Genomic DNA, 25673 nt, shown 5'->3' with positions numbered 1-25673 from the left:
AATAGCTATATAGCTCCACTGTGGTTTTTAACAAATTTTCAAAAAAAAAAAAAACCCATCCGTTCTTCTGTTTTTTTCACAAATCACACCCTGCATATTGTTTGTTCCATATTTGTCTCTATTTTAATTTTAATACATAAAAATTATCTGGTAAAGTAGTTGGATTTCTGTGATTGTAGACAAAGCATGACTTTTATTTTGGAGTGGCGACATGACGTCATAAGACTGCGCCGCGCTCCTGCATCTGTTGTGATTCTGCTGAATAAAGGTTTGTTTTAAGAATTTAAGCTGTTTTAATCGACAGAAACAGTTTGTAATTTTAATAGTTTTACCAGCGATGTTAAATGAGTTTATTTACTATTTAATGTGACATTGTGATTTTTTTATCTAACAGTAATGAAGGATATTTGTGTGAGTAAAACTCATATCCACTGACGAGAAACAGTAAACCTGCGTCTCATTTCTCTCTCTCTATATATCATAAATCAGTTTATCATCACAGTGGTGTAGTCTACGAGCGCGACGTAACCATGCAATAAATCACAAAATATGATTTGTGGTTTGTTGCTTTTGACATGAAACAAAGTCTCATATTTCTCATCTAAGTCTCAAGTTTCATATTTTGAGCATTTTACTTCGGAATAATAATAAAAAAAACATATACAGTTTTGGCGCTCTTTAATGTGTAACAGATCGCAGTATCAGTTCAAGAAAAGCGGCAGCCTGACGCGCCCGTGAACTGATCCTCTCCTCTGCTTTAATACCAGTTACAGCGCGAAATAAACATGAAGGAACATCTGAAGGTAAGATAAAAAATACAGTTCAACTTAACGAAATCCATATCATGAGATATAATCGCTTAATCAGTGTTTAAACTGCGGAAAGACGTTAATAACAGCTTGTAAACAATGTCACCCCACATGGAAAGAACCTATATGTGGATATGCGTACATATATGTACATATAATATAGGAAAACGGCCAATTTTATATATGTCACATATATTAAAAACCTATATTGAAACATGTTTATATAGGTTTTTTGTATGTGGGACATAACATCACATTTACTTTAGAAAAACATATTCAGTGACCATAAACTCGTTAGTCAGCTAGAAAAATGAACTCTAGAAAGGAGCATTTAGCTAAATATATACACCATATTACCTATTAATTGTAATTTTTTAATGTTCTTCAATAGCCTATGTTATGCATGTTTGAATAAATCCATCAAGTTGACAGCCACCATTTAAATGTATATTTCAAGACACGAACTGGATTAGAAATAAATTTAAAGTTATTAGGCCTATTATAACCTTATTAATATAAAAAATTCCTTAAGTGTAATTTAAGTTTGTAAACAAATCAGTTCATTTTAACCTTCAATATTAATGTAGTACCAACTGATTCCCGTTATACAGCATCAGATTTTTTTTCTTGAGAAAATTTGCCATGTACTGGACCTGATATACAGTATATCCAAAATAACTGATATCGAATTCAATTGCAAGTTAGTGAATTGAAATGCATAACTATGATGACAGACTGACATGGTGCAAAACAGAAAAAGTCCAAACAGGGTGATATTGTGACATACTGATAAGCCTCATCTTTCCATTATTGTTACACTCTAAAAATGCTGGGTTAAAGTTGGGTTGAAAATGGACAAACCTAGCGATTGGGTTGTTTTAACCCAGCAGTTGGGTTAAATGTTTGCCCAACCTGCTTGGTAGCTTTATTTAACTCAACTATTGCTTAAAAATGACTCTATGGCTGGCTTAAAATGAACCCATAGGGTGGAAATGTATTAATAAACAATATTATGCATGTTTATTGCTTAACTATTATATTTAATATTAATAAATGTTAATTTCCAACATATTTTGGGTTCATTTTAAGCAAGCAATACAGCAATTTTTACACAATAGTTGAGTTAAATAAAACTACCCAGGAGTTTGGGCAAACATTTAACCAAATGGCTGGGTTAAAACAACCCAATTGCTGGGTTTGTCCATTTTCAACCCATTTGGGTTGTTTTTAACCAAACAATTTTTAGAGAGTAATAACAGTTGCAACTTACAGCCTTAAATGTGCATTGAAATTTTCTAGCTGATAAAACTTATGCTACAGGGACCTTATTCATATAACATCTAAGGCCATCTTAACTGGCTGAGTTAGATGGTGATTGATACTAAACAGTAGAAAATCAGTCCAGAGGCTCTTCAGCTGTAAATGTCACTGGCTGTTAAAGTCTTATGTTGATTATAATAAATTGACATGTAAATAACACACACATAAGCCGTCTTTCAGAATGCTCTCATATAGCCTTGATCAGATGCATACTATATGCATTAGTGAGTGTGGCGGTGCTTATGGGGTGTCGCTCTGGGACAGGTAAGTATGAGGCCGGGAGGGAAAAATCACAGTATACTCACTACAAAAAACTAGACTACACCACTGGTTTATCATGAGCACGAGTTCAGTCTCTGGAGAGTAATGATGGAGAAACTGAACTTTTCAACTCCGAGTCAATTGAATCAAACACTTTGAGAAATGATTCAGTGAATCACGACTCGTGCTGCTCAAACAATGAACATGAACGAGAACAACAAATACTAACAAACAAACTAATCATGTTTTCATCAAAGATTAATCAAATATAATATATAACTCATTAAATAGCAAATGTAGATAATAAATGCCTGAAATATTAAGTTTATTAATTTAAGCATTAATTTTGAGCAGGCACGTGCACACATAGACAAAAAAGGGGCTTGAGCCCCTGCACTTTTTCTTCCTCGAGAGAAAGTGCCCTTTTTTCTGGGGTGCTTTTTTTTTTCTTTTTTTTATAAATCATATATATTTATGTTTACGCACAGCTTCGCTGTCAAAAATATAATTACTGAATAAAAAATGCTATAGGCTATATAAGGTCGGCTTTGTCGAGTTCAGCTGCCCTCCCTCCGCGACACGCCATTCATTTCCGCATCTTCGCCCCGCCCCACCTCATGTTTGCTGCTGGCTGAAAACTTGTGACAACTATTCCTGGGAAAATACAACTGCTGTCTGGCGATGAGAAGCGAAAAAAAAAAAAGCCCTAGATGGATCCATCCCGTGCATTTCTTTTAGGTAGCCTATGTATGTTCACAAACATGTGAAATTTGTGAAACTATTTAGGGTGAGATTATTTATACGTTTAACGCCGCGTTAATAGTTTGACCACCAGCAATGCGTCTGCCTGATTTGATACTAATGTAGGCCTAATTTATGTCATATTATAATTTCAATTATTTTAATGCGTTGCGTTTTGAACCATTGTAAAGATATCTGTAGCGCTGTCAATACCAGAAGAGGAGCATCCATGAACCGCATTATTAGACAGTTTTCTAATGATGCACGATTTATTATAACTATTTAAAAATCATAATACAGCATTACATAATGCTATTCTTAAATCTACGCTCACACAGGATAATACAAGTTTAAACCCTCTGTCTTTGCCTGTTTGATGTCCATATATTCTTGTTGAAGAAATTACAGTGGCTGTAGCATTTCTATCTTGCCTTGCCAGGCAAGTGCTGTGCTATACTGTGTAACAACAAAAATCAGCAGGCTTTTGGCGCCCTCTGCAGGCATTTGTTATAATATATAATGAATTTATAACATTTCAGTGGAAAAACTCTTGATGTGTTTAAATATGCAGATTAGCTTGTTTTGGTTAATTAGAAGAAATCTACAGATGCAAATAGACGGATGGTTGTAGGCTTAAAATAAACACCATCTAAATGTGTAGGGTTAGGGTTAAGTTTTCTTTCCATTAGAGTAAAAGACATGGAAGCAAAAATAGACCAAAATCTTAAAATTGTCCACTACAAGAAATAAGTCTTGCAATAACCAAAAGAATTAAAACGATTTATTGATTTGTGCAAAATAAACAAATTATTTGTGAAACTATGTCCCTCTCTTTGGTGCAGTCATTTATTCTAAATATATATAGCTACTTGAAAATAGTAATGTGGAAAACATGCACATTGTGGCATAGTTTCCTTTGCCGTTGCCTTCTCTTGTGATAAACCTAGTGAACACTAAAGAAGACCATAGTCTCTGTGTGAACTGATTATGTTGTAGACATCTGTGGAGTATGAAACAATTGTGTCATTGTGAGGGAATTAAAATAATTTGATAAGGAAGTCAGAGTTGTCTTAATATATTTAAGGGTTTATTATTTTTTAAATAAATAATTATGAGAAGTGTCCTTTTTTCACTTGAGCCCCTGCACCCAAAATGTCTGTGCACGTCTTTAGTTTTGAATGTTTTTTTGTTGTCTAAACAGGTCATTAACTTTGTTAATTATTCTCTTCTTAAAGATGGCGTTAATTAAAGAGGAGGAGAGTGAAGACATGAAGATGGAGTTTATTAAAGAAGAAAGTGAAGATATGAAGATAATTATTAAAGAGGAGACTGAAGACATGAAGGTTGAGTTTATTAAAGAGGAGAGTGAAGATATAAAGATGGTGTTTATTAAAGAGGAAAGTGAAGACATGAAGATTGAAGAAACATTCAGTGTGAAACATGAAGATACTGAGGAACAAACAGGTTGGTTTTATTCTCACAGCTGAACTCGGTTATTTGATCATTATTAAAAAATAATGATCAAATATCATTTGAAATCATCTCTGTCTCTCTCCTGCTCTCTCTCTCGACGCACTGATCACATGTTGTATTTCCGCACAGGCACATTTTAGTACGTTCACATTGTTTTCACACACATTCAGGATAATGTTTGGATTTGTCCTGTGTATGTTTCTGTGTACTTCAGTATATATGCAGGTCAAGGCAGTTGATTTAGGGTTTTTGTTATCTCCATGTGGTTCTGTTCAGTATCGTAACTGGACTGGTCTAAAGTGTAAACAAGCTCTTTTCTGTTGCCACACTTTACACTGTGAATCCTCAAACGAGTTGTGCTGTGTTTATTGTGTGTGTGCTTTAGTGTACATAAATGTATGAATTATTTGGACTCATAGCATTTGGTGATTTGGTGTCCTTTTGGACTTGGATAAAGTTGTTTTTATATTCGCACATTCGGACATCTGTATTCAATAGCCTTGTTAATCACACTACATTGGACATTCACAAGTAAATTTGCCATTAAAACAATACTTGCCTATTTTGATCGACTGTGAAAAATGTTGTAAGTTGACAATCGTTGGTTGTCAATATCATGCCGCTGCTAAAAATTCGCAAACATTCATTTACTGCACATTTATTGGAAAGTTTGAATTTATCAGAAGTCCGAATGTGCGAATATAAAACCAACTTTACCCAACTGTCCTTTTGGAGTCTGCAAGTGTCCTCTTTTTGAAAAGACACCTAAATTTACCTTAAAAACCTGGAAAATACAGTTTTGTGAGAATCACACTTCAATCTGATGTATGCTTAATTTTACGATAAGTGTGAGATTAATCGTGATTAATTGCGATTAAAATTTAATCTATTGACAGCTATAATTTTGATGTTAAATTCACTATTGTATTATATATAATTGTTCTAAACACAGTATTTAGTTCAATTACATCAGAAGTAACTGTAATTAAATTACAGAAAAAATAGGAGTAATGGATAATTTGACATGGTTTAGTGTAACTTTTACCAGGTTTGGTTAGTGGTGTCTAAAATGCATCTTTACGCACAACTACCAGCCTGCATGGAGAGTTTCTTGAGACTCCAGAGGCACCAGCAGCTTCAAATACCTGTTTGCTGCTCAACACTGGCTTTTTTATAGCTGCCCTTTTAATACAATTAATTTTTTAATTTTCGGTCTTTATCTGACCGAGTTCTGCTGTGCTCTAAATCACTCACAAATCTTATGATAATTCGATAATCTCCATTCAGTTTTCACACAATATTAGTTGTTTTCATGCCTTTTGCACAACATTGCACCATTTCATGCTTTTCATCTTCAGAAAGATCTTTCTTCCTCCCCATATTGCATGAGAACTGTGACTTGCTTAATAATGTGGAACAACCTCTAAGTAGGGTTTCCATAGACCTGGCAAATTATTTTGTCTGAGATTGATACCAGTTATCTAAAAAGACATGGATAAATAAACAAACAAACACACATTTTCTTAGAAAAACTAAAATCTGAATGTTTATTGTACTGAAATCTTACTGATATGTCATTTGCATAATAATTTGGAACGCAGTGTATGTACATTTGCCGACTCCATTTATTTATTTTTTCAAATAAATGACGGCTGTTAACAGCGACGCAAAGAATTGTGGGCTATCTGCAGCAGCGAAGGATACACCTCATGCATCCTCCGAATTCCTGCGAAAGAAGGACGCATTCCAAGGTTGCGTTCGGAGAGTCCTACTTACTTTTCTGAAATGATACTGCCTCAATGACATATGCGACCTTCAAATGCGACCTCTGGAGGATGCACAGCTTCTCTCTCAGCCACTTCCTTTTTCCTGGTGGCTTTATCTGGTCTCCCCATGTCAATTACTGCAATGAGACACGGGTGTTTATCATTTGCACTTGACCTGCACCGCTCGTCTCCTGCGTCTCTCCCGCTGCTGAACCACGCCCCCCCCTTGCCACACACTCGCACTTCTCCGATTGCTCCACACCAATCTTTTGACCCGAGGGAGGGGCTCTAACAGACCAATCACAGCGCTTGCGGTCTGTGTACAATTGATGCGTTACATTACATGCGTCACAGAGATGTTGCACATCAGGCTACATGTGGTACTCACAGCCTATGCCATGCCTACAGCGTACACGTGACGCAGAAATAAATCGGCCTTAAGTCTTCAGGAATGCTTGAAAATTACAGGCAGGTGTATTTGATTAGGGATAAAAAAAGACAGTGGTCCTCCACTACCAAACCTGCCCATTCCTGATCCATAGGATTGGATAGGATAGGGTATAGATCATACATGTTGTTGGTTTTGATGCTTTAAATGTCTAAATTGTTTTGTCTATTTTTGTCCTAGACCTAATGGCACTGAAAGAAGAGAGTCATGAACCTAATGAAAGGGAAGAAGAGAAAGAACATTATGATAAACATCATGATTTCATGAATGGGGAAAGATCAACACAGGTTTCCTCACAAAATGGAGTTCAAAAGACAGGACCTAAGAGTTTCACACACAAAAAACACAAAGTCCACATGAGAATTCACACTGGAGAGAAACCTTTCACCTGTCAACAGTGTGGTAAGAGATTCAGTGAGAAAGGAAACCTTAAAGCCCACATGAGAATTCACACTGGAGAAAAGCCTTACACCTGCCAACAGTGTGGACAGAGTTTCAGTGAGAAAGGAGGCCTTAAAATCCACATTAGAATTCACACTGGAGAAAAGCCTTACACCTGCCAACAGTGTGGAAAGCGTTTCAATGAGAAAGGAAGCCTTAAAGTCCACATGAGAATTCACACTGGAGAAAAGCCTCACACCTGCCAACAGTGTGGACAGAGTTTCAGTGAGAAAGGAAACCTTACAGTCCACATGAGAACTCACACTGGAGAAAAGCCTTACACCTGTCAACAGTGTGGAAAGAGTTTCAGTCGAAAAGGAAGCCTTATAGACCACATGAGCACTCACACTGGAGAAAAGCCTTACACCTGCCAAGAGTGTGGAAAGAGTTTCAGTGAGAAAGGAAACCTTACAGTCCACATGAGAATTCACACTGGCGAAAAGCCTTACACCTGCCAACAGTGTGGAAAGAGTTTCAGTGAGAAAGGAAACCTTACAGCACACATGAGAATTCACACTGGAGAAAAGCCTTACACCTGCCAACAGTGTGGAAAGAGTTTCAGTCGAAAAGGACATCTTATAGCCCACATAAGCACTCACACTGGAGAAAAGCCTCACACCTGCAGTCTGTGCGGGAATGGCTTCAGACGGGAACGAAGCCTTAGAGAACACATGAGAATTCACACTGAAGAGATGCCATTACATGTGATCAGTGTGGAAAGAGTTTCATATATAAAGATAACCTTAAGGTCCACATGAGGATTCACTTGAAAGAGAACTGAACTGAACTTTTTGAAGTCGTTGCTGTGGAAAGAGCAGAGGTGTAAAGAGTACCTGAAAACAATTCTTGAATAAAAGTACAGATACCATTACAATGAAAATTACTCCATTACAAGTCACCATTTCTAAGACAACTTGAGTAAAAGTCTTGGAGTATCTGAGACTTTAACAGTACTTAAGTGTTTTACTCATGCTGAATTTAGGCTCAAAGATGTACTAGTCCTCGACACTAGTCCAGAAATGCCACTGAAAAAATAAGAAAAAAAATATTTGATTGATGGAAATCATGTTTATTTTCTAAAATCTAAATAAAACGGAACTGCTCAATATTGCAATAAATCAAGGTTGACACAGCATCCTCTTAAATGTTAAATTTGTGGGGGGTTCTAAGATGGCGGCCAGGGAGTAACAGCGATTTTCACTAGCTCCCGCAACACTCGGCTAATTACCTGTATTTTATAAGTTAATTCAGACACAACTCGGTGGCTTTGGTTATGTCAGTGTTGTAGTATGTCTTTGGAATCTTTTTAGCCACAATCTTTTTTGAAAATGCCTCGTTCTACCAAAAAAACAGAGAAAAAGTAATCTTCCTCGGCCGCGTTGGATATTTCGCTGGAACAAGGTGATGGTGAAGAGAACGACGAGTTTGAGCTAAGCCCAGCCATGGCCAAGGCGTTTCAACACATGATGGAGACTATTTCCAAGACAATAGACGTCAAACTTGATCCCTTAGTGGAGATTATACATACTCATTCCCAGGAATTGGAAAACTGCAAATCTCGACTGGATGAAGCCGAGCGAAGAATCGTTTCGGCGGAGGAATTAGCTGATAGCATGAAGGCTCGTGTTTCGACTTTGGAAAATCGAGTTGCGTCGCTTACTGAGCACGTTGATGATCTACAAAACAGAGGATGGCGCAAAAATATTCGTATTGTCGGCTTACCAGAAGGGGCAGAGGGCTCAAATGCGGTGGCTTTCATCCAAAAATGGATCCAAGAATTTCTTCAGCTGCAGACCGAGGGAGCTTACATCAAGATCAAAAGGGCTCATCGTACTCTAGCTCCCAGACCAGGTGCCAAGGAGAGACCTAGGCCACTAGTGTTGCGTATGCACCACTTCGGAGACAGACAGAGGATTCTTGAGGCAAGTAGAAAGTTTTCTATGGATGGAAACTCTCCTTTTTTCAAGCATTGCTATGAAAGCATAGAGAGTTTGATTCGGTTAAACGCCACTTGCAGGAGATCGGTCCCTGCTATGCAATGTTATATCCAGCTAAACTGCGAGTAACCATTGGGAATACCACTTAGATCCTCGGCTCGCCGACAGCAGTCTCTGGGTTTATTGCGGAGATTGGTCAGGATGTTCGACCTGAGGCAGCTGACAGTCCACCTGTGATGGACGAATGACTGTGACCTGATTACGTTTCTTTTTCCTCTTTTTTTTTTTTTCCTTTTTTTTTTTTTCTCTGTGTTGCGTTTGGTATCCACTGCTGTTATTGTGGGATGGTGCGGACGATGTGATTACGCAAGTTTACTTCTTGAGTAAGTTTGGTGAAAGTTTTTTGTTTCGGACTGAACAGTAGGAATGTTCTCTTGTGTATTGAGTTCTCTTTTTGAGAAGGGAAAACGCCTCCTTTTTCTTATTTTATTGTTTTGTTTCTTTTGTTTTTCGAGTTCTATCGAATGTTCCATTGCCCAGAAACGGCTGTACTTTTGTTGTTATGTTTGTGTCTTTTCGTTGTATGCACAACTTATGTACAGGAGACTGTATAAAGGTAAAGTTTCAGCTTGTTTATTTTATTTTTCTATTTGATATATTTACGATATTAAAACGTATTATGTATAGATGGTAATCAATAATTTAAGAGTTTCTACATGGAATGTAAGGGGTCTACATGGTAAAATTAAAATTGAAAAGGTTTTTGATTGGTTAAATAAGGAGCATGTTGATCTGGCAATGTTGCAGGAGACCCACTTGAATGATAAAGAACACGCTGGCCTCAGACATAGGTGGATTGGGCAAATTAATTTTTCTTCATTTACAACGAGTAGCAAGGGGGGTAGCTATTGTTGTTAACAGAAATTTGCCCCTTAAGATTTAATGAATAAATAAATAAATAAATTCCTTGCTACGAGCACGTTACTGTCATAACTGACTTACGTACTGTTGTTCTCATGTTGTTTCGATTGATTCTACTATTCTCATTTGTAAGTCGTTTTGGATAACAGCGTCTGCTAAATGACTAAATGTAAGATTTTATATATATCCATATATATATATATCCATATTCCTATACTTCAACCATTTTGACCAATACTTGTAAAATGTATCCATGTTTAATCTTAGAGAGAAGGTGAGTTTCTTCTTATCATACATATCTTTTACAATCATTATCCATTCTTCTTTTGTTGGTGGATTCTCATGCAACCATTTCTTAGTTATTGCTTTTTTACTAGCAACCAATAATAGTTTAAGTAGGTACTTATCTTGAGTATTACAATCAGTTGGTATGTTTCCTAAATATATAGTACCAAAGCTGTTTGATTGAATTGCTGGACATTTCCAAAATATGTGAAAGTAATCAGCCATAGAATTATTACATTGTCTCCAACAGAGTGCAGTTTCCAGATTACCATCCTGTAAATATTTTCTTTTTGGAGTAATAAAAAATTGTATTATATTCTTCCACGAGAATTCTCTCCACTGACATGAGCTGGAGGTAGTATACTGTGTTTTACAAATGTTTAGCCATTCTTCATCAGATAAATTTATGTTTGCTTCATGCTCCCATTTATCTTTCACATATAATGTAGAGTGATTTTTAGAAGATTGTATACTTGAATATATTCTTGATATCATTCTTTTGAGTCCCACTCTTATACGCATCAATAAAAACATTGATGATATTCATTTCAATTTTTTTATTATTTTTAATATTTTTAAAAATTATTTTTGAATTCTAATTCTTTCCATCTTGCATCATACTCATTAGTACACCAACAAACTAAATATTTCAATTGTGCTGCTTTATAATAATCCTCCAAACAGGGAAGGGACAGTCCTCCTCTTTCCTTTGATAATTGTAGTGTTTTAAGTCTGACCCTATGCTTCTGATTTTTCCATATGAATCGTATGAACCATATGAAAACGTTCATTCTAATAATTTCAATTTGATTATACAAACCAAGGGTTAAGGGCATCCACCTGTCCAAATCTACTTTTAATTCTTTTGTTATGGATTCATAATTTATATTATATGTTTTTGTCACATTCTTTGGTATGATAACTCCTAAATATTTAATATTATTAGTTTTCCACTTAAAATTATATTTAATACGCATGTTCTCCTGTGGTGAATAATTAAATGAGAGGGTCTGAGTTTTGTCTAAATTTAACCTGTATCCTGAGTACCACCCAAACTGTTCAAGGCATGACATAAGTTTAAGTAAACTGGAGTCCGGATCAGTGATTGTCATAAGAATATCATCCGCATATAAACATATTTTGTGTTAATTTCCTTTAAATTGGAATCCTGATATATCTACATCTTCCCTAATCGCTTGAGCAAGTGGCTCTATGAACAGTGCAAAAAGTGTGGGACTTAAGGGGCATCCCTGGCGACATCCCCGTTCCAATGTAATTGATCTAGAAACATTATCATTTATTTTAACCTGGGCTGTCGGTAAATGATATAGTGGTTTAAGACATCCTATAACCTCTTTATTGAAACCAAAACGTTGCAATACTAGATACAAAAACTCCCATCGCACAGAGTCAAAAGCCTTTTCAGCATCGAGGCTAATTACCAAAGATTTAGAATTATTTTTGCTCATGCTATCAATCAGAAATAATGTTTGTCTTACATTATCTTGTGTCTGTCTGGTCAGTATCAATCAATTCAGGAATTATATTTTCAAATATTTTTGCAATTATGGAAGCATATAATCTATATTTAAAACAGAAATGGGTCTATATGACCCACACTCTGTCTTATCTTTTCCAGCTTTTGGTATTACCGATATGACAGCTTGTTTCCAAGATATTGGGGTTTCTCCCCCCTTAAGAACATGGTTAAAACATTTTAAGAGCATAGGTTTTAATAATTCCCTAAATGTTTTGTACCACTCTGCTGGATACCCATCCCCTGTAGGGGGGATTTTAATTGTTTGTTGAATCCTTTACTGGATAGACTACTTTCAAGGAACTGCCCTCCATCTAAACAATCTAAAACGTTATCAGCTTTATATAAGGAGTTAGGTTATTCTGATGTTTGGCGTGCCCTTAACCCTCTGCGCACAGAATTTACCTTTTATTCCCCTCCCCATAAGTGTTATTCTAGAATTTATAATTAATACTGTTGTTTACGATCATGCTATGGTGCTATTGGATTTGTTAGTGGAAGGTGCTCCAAAACGTACTAAGCACTGGAGATTTAATATGTTATTGCTTAAAGACAACAAGTTTATTTCATACTTTAATTCTGAATTTAAGATTTTTTTGGTGGATCAATTCAGAGTCTATTGATGATCCATCTCTGTTATGGGAGACTTACAAAGCCTATATAAGGGGTCTAGCTATATCTTATTCCATTTCTAAAAAAGGAAACAAGTAGAGAAGCAGGAATGCTTAGAGCTAGAATTTGAAAGGGCTACCGAAGATCATGTGAATGATGCTTCATCTGCTTATTTGGAGAAGTTGACCATAATACGTGCTTTCCTGCTTTGTTGTCGCAACAGGCCAAAGTTAAAATACTTTTTTCAAAGCAAAGACTGTATGAGCATGGCAATAAACCTAATAAGTATTCGTCTTATTTATTGAAAAACAAATCAGGCCCACAATTTATCACCTCTATTATGGATTCTTATGGTAAGCAATCATTTGATTCTGGGGTAATAAATGCTACATTTAAGCAGTTTTATTCTGACCTATATCATACTGAATATTCAACAGATTTCTTTGATCACTTAACGCTTCCTAGTATATCTGATGAACAGAGAATAGCTTTGAATGCCCCCATCTCAAGGGAGGAAGCCTTATTGGCTCTACGTAGTCTACAGCCAGGCAAATTCCCAGGCCCGGACGGTCTGGTGTGTGAAATATATAAAGAATTTGAGCATCTGCTCATAGATCCCCTGTTATCTATGTATGATCATTCATTTATGACAAATAGATTGCCACAATCGCTTAGAGAGGCCAATATTTCCCTCATTTAAAAAAAAAAAGAAAAAGATCCAGAGCTCTGTGGGTCATATAGGCCGATATCTCTTCTAAACGTGGATTTTAAATTGCTTTCGAAGATCCTTGCATTACGGTTGGAGAAAATACTTCCTTCTTTCATTGATAAAGACCAAACTGGTTTCATTAAGGGCAGAAGTTCAAGTAACAATATTAGAAGGCTTCTAAATGTCATTGAGCTTTCTCACAAAAGTAACATTGACACCCTTAATTTATCATTAGATGCGGAGAAGTCCTTTGACCATGTGGAGTGGCCTTATTTATTTTATACCTTGGAGAGGTTTGGTCTCTGTGATAATTTTATCAGATGGGTGCACATACTTTATTCTGCTCCACTTGCGGCAGTTGTCACTAGCAGTCATAGGTCGGACAACTTTCCTCTGTCCCGTGGCACTAGACAGGGCTGTCCCCTCTCCCCGTTGCTCTTCGCGATAGCAATAGAACCATTAGCTCAGGCGATTAGGGAGGGGGCGGCCGTCTCTGGTGTTTCGGTTGGTCTTAAACAACACAAGAAATCCCTCTACGCAGATGATATCTTGCTCTTTTTGTCTAACCTTGATTCATCTGTGCCTGCTTTAATAGATATTAATTCATTTGGGAAGTTATCAGGGTATAAAATAAATTTTTCCAAATCTGTTGCTTTGTTACCCTAGTACTTTATGATAATTCGATAATGTCCATTCAGTTTCACACAATATTAGTTGTTTTCATGCCTTTTGCACAACATTGCACCATTTCATGCTTTTCATCTTCAGAAAGATCTTTCTTCCTCCCCATATTGCATGAGAACTGTGACTTGCTTAATAATGTGGAAAAACCTCTAAGTAGGGTTTCCATAGATCTGGCAAAGTATTTTGTCTGAGATTGATACCAGTTATCTAAAAAGAAATGGATAAATAAACAAACAAACATTTTCTTAGAAATTCTAAAATCTGAATGTTTATTGTACTGAAATCTTACTGATATGTCAATTGCATAATAATTTGGAACGCAGTGTAATCTGTTTAAACATAAACACATACTTTAATCTGATTATGGAAGACCAAACATGAACTGTGTTCCTTGTGAACAGGATTGGTTCAGTATAATTATAGTCTAAACAGACTATTTAATCATTTCATAGCCACGTTGAATAAAAAAAAAAAAAAACATGAAACAGGAGGGCAGTTAAGAACAGGAAATAACACATTAGTCATATTACATACCCCGAACAACTAGAATCTAATCTGATACACGGACGAATTGTCTTACTTAAACTTTTTGTTTAACAATTGCTTAAAAAATGAAACACCACAAACATGTCATTGATACCAAATCTTCCACAAAACAGACAAAAACTCATCAAACTTCCATCCTCTCATCCATCATGGGCGATACTTTATTCCAGACAGAGACATCAAGCATCATATGCCTCTTGGTGACTGGTTTTGGCTCTGGCACAAGCCCCAGGAAATCTTAATGCCTGTACCACAGGATGTCGTCTTTCAGAGGCCAAAAAAAACCTGTTAACTCCAATGATAGACATTGTTTTCACCTGGACAGACTCTTCATCGACATCCTGAACAACACCTGGGTATGCCTCCCCATCATAACAGACCACACACCATTCTCCCACCAAAGACATGGTTATTTCAGGCATTGTATTGAGCATCCCTTGGCATGGCTCTGTCTTCATAGTGGTTTTCTGTGCTTTGTTGAGGACCACAGACTCAGGTTCCTTGGATTTGCTCCTTTACTGTTAAGTGAGCAGTGAATGTCACCTTATCACCACCTTTCTTTTTCTCCCTGATTTCAGTTTTGCTCCGCCATTCCATCCACTCTAGGAATGACAGCAAGCATGAAGTAATTAGAGGCTAGTGTATTGTTTAGGTTCCATTTAAACACTAAATCATACTTTCTCTTCTGCTGATGCAACTCTGACTCTGTTTCAGTGCTGGAGCCCTTTTCAGCCCAAATCAGGCATTCGTTGGCCTTGTCCTATGTATCTGAAAACATCACAAAAACAGATTTTCAGTTCATTGGTTTACATTTACAAATTATACATCTAGTATATTGATATTCATTTAAAACCCTCACCTTTGGTCCTCAGTAAATCAAATGTGTGTATCTCCCATGTGTCTCTGTTTGGCTTTTCATGCAGCATCACTGCCCTCTTGATCCTCTCATGGATCTTATATGGAGGCCAACAGCATCCCTCCTTGCTGCACCAGATTTCAGAGATGACAGCTAAACTGTCCTCTTCATTTGGGAAATTGACCACAGCAAACATTGAACAAAAAGATGAAATGGTTCACTCAATTTCAATGTATCTTATAACATACAAACCATTTTTTACAGATAACTGTAGGAGTTAAACTTTTTTTTTTTTACTTAATTTTTTTTTTACAGGAGCCTCACATCCTACAAATGGAGTGATGGCATGCCAGCAAAGTATTCTTTGCATGGTAGTAGCACTAACTTCCGTTGCACATTTGTGGCTTGGGTAAAAAGAAGTTCATCCTTCAATCCAGGGAGATGGGTAATGTCTAGCTGTGATGATGGCAAGGGATAGTCTTGTTCCTAAATCTTCCGAAATCTGTTCCTCGACCACCAGGTTTTGCACAACAACATCATTGTTCTTCACCTGGACACAGTTATTTCCAGTGCACATCTGAACAGAGAAGTGAGCAAACTGCATTTTTGCATACTGCTCTTTCACATTTAGACCATTTGGACAAGGGCCGTTGTCATGTGGTCTTTGTAGTGTCTTCTGTAACCAAGGTTACCAGATTAATATAGAAATAATGTTATCAATATTATAACATACTAATTTATAAACAAAATTATTGAGAACTACTTAAAATAAGTGCAATTATAAAAGAAAATATTAATTTTATTACACACATATATTTTTACTTGTTTATTAATGTGACCAATAGCAAGTAGTTTTGAACTTAGCATGAGCCAATAAGAGCGCAGAATGTGACGCAGCGGAGAAATAGTTTTCCGGGTTTTGCACGAGGTTTGCATAGACATATATGATATATATATCAAGTCAAAAATGGAACAAAAACTCCAACAAAACAATGTGAGAGAGGTATGGAGTGACTTAAACATGATGTCTGGACATGGGAATAGAGTACATGGATCTACTGCCTTTGGTGGACAGGCATGGACAGATGAAATTAATATATTTTTTAATAGATTTGATGGTATTGACCCAATATTTTCCTCAACGGATGGTCTGAGGGGGAGCTTTCGTTTAGACCTCTCCTTAGAGTTAAATTCACCACACTCTATCACCTGTGAGTCTGTTCCTGTGTTTACTATACCTATGGAACAAGTAAGAAGTGGTTTAAAGAGAATTAAAATGAGGAAATCTGTAGGCCCTGATGGTATAAGTCCTAGAGTTCTTAAAGTTTGTGCTGATCAGCTTTGTTGGGTGATACACTATATTTTTAATTTAAGTCTGCGTCTGGAAAGGATACCTGTGTTATGGAAGACATCATGTATTGTACCAGTTCCTAAGAAAACTAACCCTACTGAATTTGCACATTACAGGCCGATAGCCCTAACGGCCCAGTTGATGAAGGTGTTTGAGAGATTGGTTTTAAACTATATTAAGCAGTTACTATGTGCTTTTGATGATAAATTGCAATTTGCTTATAAAACTGCCATTGGTGTTGATGATGCAATTATCTATCTTTTAAACAGATCTTTAAGTCATTTAGAGACCTCTGGTAATGTTGTCAGAATTACATTTTTTGACTTCTCTAGTGCTTTCAACACTATTCAACCTGCTTTACTTAGGAATAAGTTAGAAAATGCCGGATTACACCACAGTATGGTCAGCTGGCTAACTGACTATCTCTTAAACAGACCACAGTATGTAAGGGAAAAAAACTGTGTGTCTCAAGTAGTTAAGTGTAGCACTGGTGTACCTCAAGGAACGGTTTTGGCACCATTTTTATTTACTTTCTATACATCTGATTTTCAATATAATTCCAAGAATTGCCATCTTCAAAAATTTTCTGATGATTCTGTAATTGTGGGTTGTATAAAAGATAATGATGAGAGTGAATACAGGGAACTTCTAAAGAACTTTGCAGATTGGTGTGAGATAAAATCTCTTAGGCTAAATGTTAGCAAGACCAAGGAAATTGTGGTTGACTTTGGCAGACATCCGTATCACGCTATGCCAGTGAATTTATACGAGTCAGATATTGAGATTGTCACATCATATAAGTACTTGGGTGTATATCTGAACAATAAGCTTGACTGGTCTGACAACACAACACAAATCTATAAAAAAGGTCAGAGTCGTATTCATTTATTAAGGAGACTTAGATCCTTTGGTGTATGTCAAGCATTGTTGAAGACTTTCTATGCCTCTGTTGTGTCATCTGTGATCTTGTATGGCGTTACCTGCTGGGGAGGAGGACTTGTGGAGAGGGAGAAAAACAAACTTAATAAGCTAATTAAGAAAGCAGGTTCGGTTGTGGGGTGTGTGTTTCCCACTATAGATGACATAGCTCAGGTTAGAATGACTGACAAACTGATTAACATGATGAATCATGAATGCCATCCTCTTTATGATTTAGTTCATGCTTGCGAGAGTTCTTTTAGTTCAAGATTAATTCAACCTAGGTGTTATAAGGAACGTTACAGAAGGTCCTTTTTACCAACAGCCATTAGATTTTACAACCAGTGCTATACAAGATAATTGTTAGAAATCAGATTGTGTATTGATGTGGAATGTGTACTTTATATGTTCAAAACTAAACCAATGTGGTGCAGTGTATAATGTAGTTGCTCAGGTTATTGTGCACAATTTGTTGTAATTGTTTGTAATTTTTTTTTTTTTTTTTTTGTATTTCTATTCTATTTATTATTCTGTGTGTTGAGCTTGCTGTGGCATGTGAATTTCCCTTCGGGGATTAATAAAGTTAATCTAATCTAATCTAATCTATACGTAGACGCCTCATGATGTGCTGGAGCGTGATCCAGCGTCGCCGCCATATTGGTTGGGTCTCTCCACTCAACGCTAGAACCAGAGTCAATCGGAGTCAACGGATAGCGAGCAATTATGCCCGTATTTTGTGCAGCTTACAGTTGCAATAACCGACGCAGTATTGATACCAGATCGCATGGGATTACATTTCATAAGTAAGATTGAACAATGATTTAGGTTATTTTACCATTTAAAAAATTATGTCATCTCTTGCTGTTTTTTTTCTCTTCACACTTTGAAGGTTTCCCAGTGATACAGGCTTGAGGAGGCAATGGGAAGTTGCTATAAGACGGGAGGGTTTTGTTGTGACTGAGTCGTCAAAGCTCTGTAGTGAGCACTTCAAGCCTGATGATTTTGACAGGACGGGTCAGATTGTCAGGCTTAGAGATGGTGCGACCCCATCTGTCTTCAACTCCCCATGTCATCTCCAAAGAGTAGGTGTATTTTACTCTACATGCTAACAGAGATGTCTATGATTCATATGTAAAACAAAAACGGTAAAACCGTTAGATATTTCTGCATGTATAAGAATTAGTGATGTATTGTGTATTAAAATACACTGTGGGATACTAAAACCTTTTCAAGTGTTTTTAATGAAGTTGTTTTTAAGTATTATGTTTATTATATTTTAGCCTGTAGTGACAAGGAACACAAAAACTTCAAGAAAAGCTGAAGAGAGCATATCAGTGGACCTTTCTCAGCATTTTCCTGAAAGTAAGCCTCAGCCCAATGATGTGAGTATTTGTAGGCTATTTGATATGTCCCATACAGCTGTGAGCATCATGGCTGTGGTCATATCAAAATCTCTCCCTTGCTTTCTGCAACTCTTTTCAGAAATACTCATACACTTATATGTGTATGAGTATATGTTATAAATAAATACACACCTTCTTTCACTGACATTTGTTGTGTCTATCCAAAAATCATTAGATTTTTATGAAGCTAGATAGCAATAATACAATGGAGGCCGAGTGCACTGAACTCAACTTTTTACTTTTTTTATCAGGGAGGTCTACAGCATCACACAGCGCCATCTAAAGCATAAAACAACAATTGCAGGATAACCCAGTTTCTAACACTAAATACATAACAACATTCTCTCATACACGCACCCTTTCTCTCTTTCCCATACTCATGGTGCTGGCAGTGATATTACGGGTAAGAAATTAAGAATGTGTGCCTGCACATATGCAGTGCTATGCACCAAACAACTGTGAGTGGTAAGATATAAACATCACTGAAAATATTTTCATCCTTCTTTCTACTAGGACTTTGCCCATTGCCCAATTCTCCTATTCTGCTCTTGATGCCAGGCCTGGGCTCAACACAATGATGTTGGACATGTTGAAGAGAAGATGTGAAGAAGACCCTGCTAAGTATGGCTCTGTGGCCCTCATGTTGGATGCCATGGCCATCAAAAAACATGTCCAGTACAATCCCCATACCCAGAAAATGTCTGGATATGTGAATATGGGGAATGGCATGGATGAGACTGATTTAGCCACAGAGGTGCTTGTTTTTATGGTGGTAGGAATACAGGGTCATTGGAAAGCTCCAATTGCCTACTACCTCACAAAGTCTCTGTCTCCAGACACACAGAAGGTCCTGGTTGTCCATGCTCTGGAGGAATTGCATGCACGTGGCATAAAAGTGGTCTGCATGACAATGGATGGACATGCCTCCAATGTCAACATGTGCAACCAGCTCGGGTGTCAGCTAAAGGGAAACCCCCATGAGCCGTTAAAAACCTTCTTTGAACATCCAGTGACCGCTGACAGGGTGTTTGTGTTGATGGACGTTTGTCACATGTTGAAACTGGCACGCAACATGTAGCAGGCTTACAGCCCGATAACCAGCGCCACTCGAGAAATCAGCTGGTCATACATCGTTGAGCTCAACAATGTGCAAACAAAAGATGGACTGCATGCGGCCAACAAGATGACAAACAAGCATGTAAAATTTGATGGCCAGAAGATGAAAGTGTCCTTGGCTGCTCAAACATTGAGTCACTCTGTAGTGGTAGCACTGCGCACAACTGAGGGACCTTGGTTATACCTTGGAATTTAAAAATTCATTGAGGTAACATAACATGCAAACATTGTTATATAACACTGCATATTCTGCATGAAAACCATCTCTGTTTTTACTTACCTGTAGAGGGAAATCTAAGCAGAGCTGTGTACTAGGGCTGGGCGATATATCGAATGCTTTTGTCACGCGCATTTCGTCAGTAAAGCCGGTTCCCTGATTACCGCTAAATCTCCATCACCTGCTTTCAAATGAAGCGGCATTTAATAGACAGAGCCGTGGTTCACTGATAAGCCACGCAATATCGCGTTCAATATCGACGGCGATTCATATCGAAATTGAACGCGATATTGCGTGGCTTATCAGTGAACTACGGCTCTGTCTATTAAATGCCGCTTCATTTGAAAGCAGGTGATGGCGATTTAGCAGCAATCAGGGAACCGGCTTTACTGGCGAAATGCGCGTGACAAAAGCATTCGAGATATCGCCCAGCCCTACTGGGTACTAAATAAAAGATTATAATTTGATTTCCATGATACGATACTACTGTTATGGGTGATATATCAGTTAACAGAGCCTTATGCTTTTTTTTAAGATGATTGACAGGTTGTTGGACCTGAACAGCCGCAATCCCCGTGCCAAGGGATACAAAGCTCCTCTGGGTGCTTTGAATTGGACAGAGAGAGTAGAGCTCTTGTTGAGAGGCAGGGAATACTTGCTCAGTTTGGTGATGAAAGATGGCACACCCCTCCACCAAACAAAGGTTTTTTTTTTTAAATATCGTATGGTTTCCACGAAAAGTTCACAACATCATAAGTTAATATGATGCTCTGTTCTCTTGCTACGCATCGAGTTCATAAGATGCTCTTTCTCTGGTTTGGATCGTTTTGCTGTCTGCAGTTTTGTTTCTGTTGACTCTTCTGTTCAGTATTTTTCAGGTCATACAGGAAAGGTCTCAAATATGGTATGTATGTTCATATGATGTTGCTGTTTGCAAAACCAGAGGCAGGAGGTGATGTGAGTCCCTCCTGCTTTAAGGAGCATATCTTGTATTGCACTTTTTCTTCTTGTTTATGATTTTTGTCTCTGCATGTTAGAATCTTCTTGTGTTCAGTGTTTTTCAGGTTATAGAGGTGTCAAATGGTATGTATGACATGTTCTTGTTTTTAATCTATCCTTGTTCAGTTTTAATATAGTTCCTAGCTGTTCCTGACACGGACTTATACTCTCAAGAAGCACCCAGTAATTTTGCACCCAGTAGATTTGTACTGCACTTAAATCATTTACCATTCAGGGACTTTATTGGAGCAAAACATGTATTGCTGCCGCTATCTCTGTCACCATGTGTTGAGTTACATGTTATGAATATTTGTAGAAAAGTCAATTAATGTCTTTCAATAACTGCAATTACAAGGTGCTCTTGAGGTGTCTTGTTTTGCCATGATCTTTTTGATGAAATGTTTTCTTTTGAAGGTATCTGTCAGTCATTGGCTTTGTCATCAACGTGGACACATTGTTGATGATGATTCCTGACCTGCTCCAAGTTCAGCGTTATGTCTGCACATACCGCTTCAGTCAGGATCACTTGGAGCTTTTGTTCAATTCTGTCAGGGCTTCAGGTATAATTTCATATTTATAATTAGTTTTTTTAGTCCATGGTCGAGACCGGATATTGGTACCTTCTGGGTGGGCAAATTATAGTAGAAGATATATATATATATATATATATATATATATATATATATATATATATATATAGTACCTATACATCCCTAGTTTACAGTATGTTTTGATGTGATAGATCTCTCAGGCTGGTCACTTATTGGTGGCTATCACTTCATGAAGTAATCCACCCCCTAAAGTAAACGGCACATCAGACACCAGTGTGTATCTTTTTTATAGCCTACCTTTGGAAGAAACATGGTTATACAGTTATTACCTTACTTACCTTTTATAGCCTACCTGTGGGGAAAAAATGGTTATACAATTGTGGTCCAAGGTCCATTTCTCATCTCATTGCACCACTGTGCAAGTGAATGTTTTCACACCTGCCGAAGTTTATTAGTTCATGTGAAAATGAACTCAAAATGAAGAATTCTTATAAAGCTGCACTTTAGATCATTCTGCAGCTCATCATGCTGTAGTGCAATACAGAGCAGGAAGAGGAAAAACAGCAGAAAATGAACAAACATGAAACAGCTGGTTCAGAATTACGGGCAAGAATGAACTCAGAATGTACATAAGCTTAGATGAAAATGAACACAGCATGAAACAAAAAGCATTTATTTCTAATCCAAGAGGCAGTAAAGGAATCAAAACACACTATTTTATAAAACCGCTCCACCTGGGATTCGAACCCACTAACTTCGGATACAGGGCTCTTCAGATAACTGGCTTTACACATTGAGCTACTTGAGGATGCACATTCAACAGACTGTGGAAGAAACCTTTTAGTCTAACAAAGAATTCACAAAAAAAGCATTACTTAGCATGCTATCCATATTAGCATGCTAAGCTAACTTAATGCTAATGAAGCTCATGGTTAACTTGATAACTGAAGAGCCACATTAAAGAGAATGACAACTGGTTAGCATGCTAAGCAATTAGCATGCTAAGCTAACTAGCATAAGACAACAAACACAAGCAAGGTCACATTCAGAGATGAATATCTTGGGAATGGTAGCGAATATCAAAAATCCATTCAGTCATTTCTGTGCGGCTCGGTCCAAAGATCACCTGAGCTGATTTTGGACAAAATTGGACAAAAATTGTAGGAGGAGTAGCGAAAAAAACTGTTTTCCATTTATTTCAATATGGCGGACAGGTACATTTAAGGAAAATGACAAATGACACATCGTCGGAATCGGCATAAGCCAGGGAATAAAATGACATAAAGCATACACATTTTGGAAAGTGTTTTCAAAAGTTATAAGTGGTTTTGCAATAATCATTACATCTGTGGAACAGTAGGTGGCGCTGTGTTGAAACTTCTCAGGTACCTTCAGGACCTTCTAAAGGTCATACATACCAATTTGTGTGAAGATATGTCAAATTGTTTAAAAGTTATTGCAATTTATGACAAAATTCAAAATGGCGGACACGTGGTTCATCCGATGTTGACGAATTCGATATCCTCGGATTCGGCATGGCACAGGGAATCCATAGACACCAAGATCTTGATTTTCTAATAAAGTGTTCAAAAGTTATTGGCCAAAATAGCCATTTTTCAGATCTCATGACCTGTAGGTGGCGCTGTTCCTAAATTTGGCATGGAACCTCAGATCATGGTCTTGATCAAGTGTACCAATTTTAGTTTTGATTGCTCAAAGTTTGGCCGAGATACAGCCTCTATAGCAATTTTGGGTCAACCTCGTTAACTTCGTGACATCATAACTTTTGAACAAAGATGAATAAAAAAAATCTGTTCAGTCATTTCTGTGCGGCTCAGACCAAAGATCACCTGATCAAAGTTTGGACAAAATTGGACAAATTTTGAAGGAGTAGCGAAAAAACGGAATACTGTACTTTTCAAAATGGCCACTACTGTACTGGGTGGAGACTTAATGTAAGATATTGAATGTGATCAGTATGAAGAGAGGAATCAGTTGTATTGACATTCATTTTTCTGGAACAAAGGGTTCAAAAGTTATAACCTTTACAAAAGTGAATATTTGAACTGGTGGTGGCGCTATAGACTTAGTCCTAGATACTCCAAAGTTGGTCAAATTACTTTTAATTACTATCACTACAAGCATGCCAAATTTGATAATTTTCCTTCTTATGGTTCATTGATTACCATACAGGGGGAAGAAGAATAACTACGAATTTGGACATAAAGGAATTGCATGTGATAGCTTCAGATTAGACCAGTTTTAGGCAGAATGCCTAGAACAGACACAAGTTCTGCATCTTTTCCTGCCACAGTACCTCATGCGGTCTGGGCATGTGTCACACTGAGTTTCGAACCCACGATGCAGAGCATTCGGGATCCGTGGCGTAACACATTGAGCTAATCAGCCATGCAAGTTCATCAGTATGCTAAGCAGAGGTTTCAGTGTGACAAAGAGTTCACAAAAAAAAAATCTTCATAGCATGTTAACCATATTAGTATGCAAAGTTATTTAATGCCAACTAAGTTTTGGTTAACCTGTTGACTGAAGACCACATTAGAAAGAATAGCACTAGTTTAGCATGCTAAGCAATTACTGTGCTAAGCTAACTAGTATAAGACAACAAACACAAGCAAGGTCACATTCAGAGATGAATATCTTGGGAATGGTAGCGAATATCAAAAATCCGTTTAGTCATTTCTGTGCGGCTCGGTCCAAAGATCATCTGAGCTGATTTTGGACAAAATTGACCAAAATTTGTGGGAGGAGTAGCGAAAAAACTGTTTTTGATTTAATTCAATATGGCAGACAGGTACATTTAAGGAAAATGACAAATGACACATTGTCGGAATCGGCATAAGCCAGGGAATAAAATGACATAAAGCAGACAAATTTTGGATAATGTTTTCAAAAGTTATAAACAATTTTGCAAAAATCATTATATCTGTGGAACACTAGGTGGCGCTGTGCTGAAACTTCTCATGTACCTTCAGGACACTCTGATGGTAATATGTACCAAATTTTGTGATGATATGTCAAATTGTTTAAAAGTTATTGCAATTTATGACAAAATTCAAAATAGCGGACACGTGGTTCATCCGATGTTGACGAATTCGATATCCTCGGATTCGGCATGGCACAGGGAATCCATAGACACCAAGATCTTGATTCTGACAAACTGTTCAAAAGTTATTGGCCAAAATAGCCATTTTTCATATCTCATGACCTGTAGGTGGCGCTGTTCCCAAATTCGGCATGGAACCTCAGATCATGGTCTTGATCAAGGGTACCAATTTTTGTTTCGATTGCTCAAAGTTTGGCGGAGATACAGCCTCTATAGCAATTTCGGGTCAACCTCGTTAACTTCGTGACATCATAACTTTTGAACAAAGATGAATAAAAAAAATCTGTTCAGTCATTTCTGTGCGGCTCAGACCAAAGATCACCTGATCAAAGTCTGGACAAAATTGGACAAATTTTGAAGGAGGAGAAGCGAAAAAAACAAATACTGTACTTTTCAAAATGGCCGCTACTGTAATGGGTGGAGACTTAATGTAAGAAGTTGAATAGCATCAGCATGAAGAGACGAATCAGATGAACTAAATTTAATTTTTCTATGACAAAGAGTTCAAATGTTAAAACCGTTAGAATGTTGAAATTTTGAACTGGTGGTGGCGCTATAGTTGGTTCTAGAGACTCCAAATTTGGTCCAATCACTATTCATGAGCATCTCTACAACTGTGCCAAATTTCATCATTTTCTCATGTTCCGT

The 25673-nt window shown here is 37.2% G+C and overlaps 1 protein-coding gene across 5 annotated transcripts; it reads left to right on the top strand.

The window, feature by feature from the left end:
• The first annotated feature begins 230 nt into the window (after window positions 1–230).
• Window positions 231–18632, top strand: LOC137006737 (gastrula zinc finger protein XlCGF57.1-like). 5 transcript variants are annotated; one of them, XR_010892530.1, is made up of 5 exons: window positions 237–268; window positions 693–803; window positions 4367–4595; window positions 6999–9181; window positions 18505–18632. XR_010892530.1 is itself a non-coding variant. In XM_067367767.1 (4 exons), exons 2-4 carry the CDS (start codon window positions 786–788, stop codon window positions 8015–8017), a joined length of 1266 nt encoding a protein of 421 aa, XP_067223868.1. In that variant the 5' UTR covers window positions 237–268; window positions 693–785; the 3' UTR covers window positions 8018–10820. The 5 variants fall into 5 exon arrangements, 1 of the variants encoding a protein (XP_067223868.1); XR_010892532.1 differs by lacking the exon at window positions 237–268 and adding an exon at window positions 287–411; XR_010892533.1 differs by lacking the exon at window positions 693–803 and having other exon boundaries at window positions 231–268.
• The last annotated feature ends 7041 nt before the right edge of the window (window positions 18633–25673 follow it).

The sequence above is a fragment of the Chanodichthys erythropterus genome, chromosome 3 (assembly GCF_024489055.1).
Source record: "Chanodichthys erythropterus isolate Z2021 chromosome 3, ASM2448905v1, whole genome shotgun sequence".
Classification (NCBI taxonomy): domain Eukaryota; kingdom Metazoa; phylum Chordata; class Actinopteri; order Cypriniformes; family Xenocyprididae; genus Chanodichthys; species Chanodichthys erythropterus.
Note: the sequence above shows the minus strand (reverse complement) of the source record. Positions and strands in the feature narration are given on the sequence as shown.

What these genes read in the sequence shown, in the direction of transcription:
- LOC137006737 (XM_067367767.1), top strand. An exon ending in AGATACTGAGGAACAAACAG is followed by an intron (nt 4,596 to 6,998) that starts GTTGGTTTTATT and finishes TTTTTGTCCTAG; the next exon opens with ACCTAATGGCACTGAAAGAA.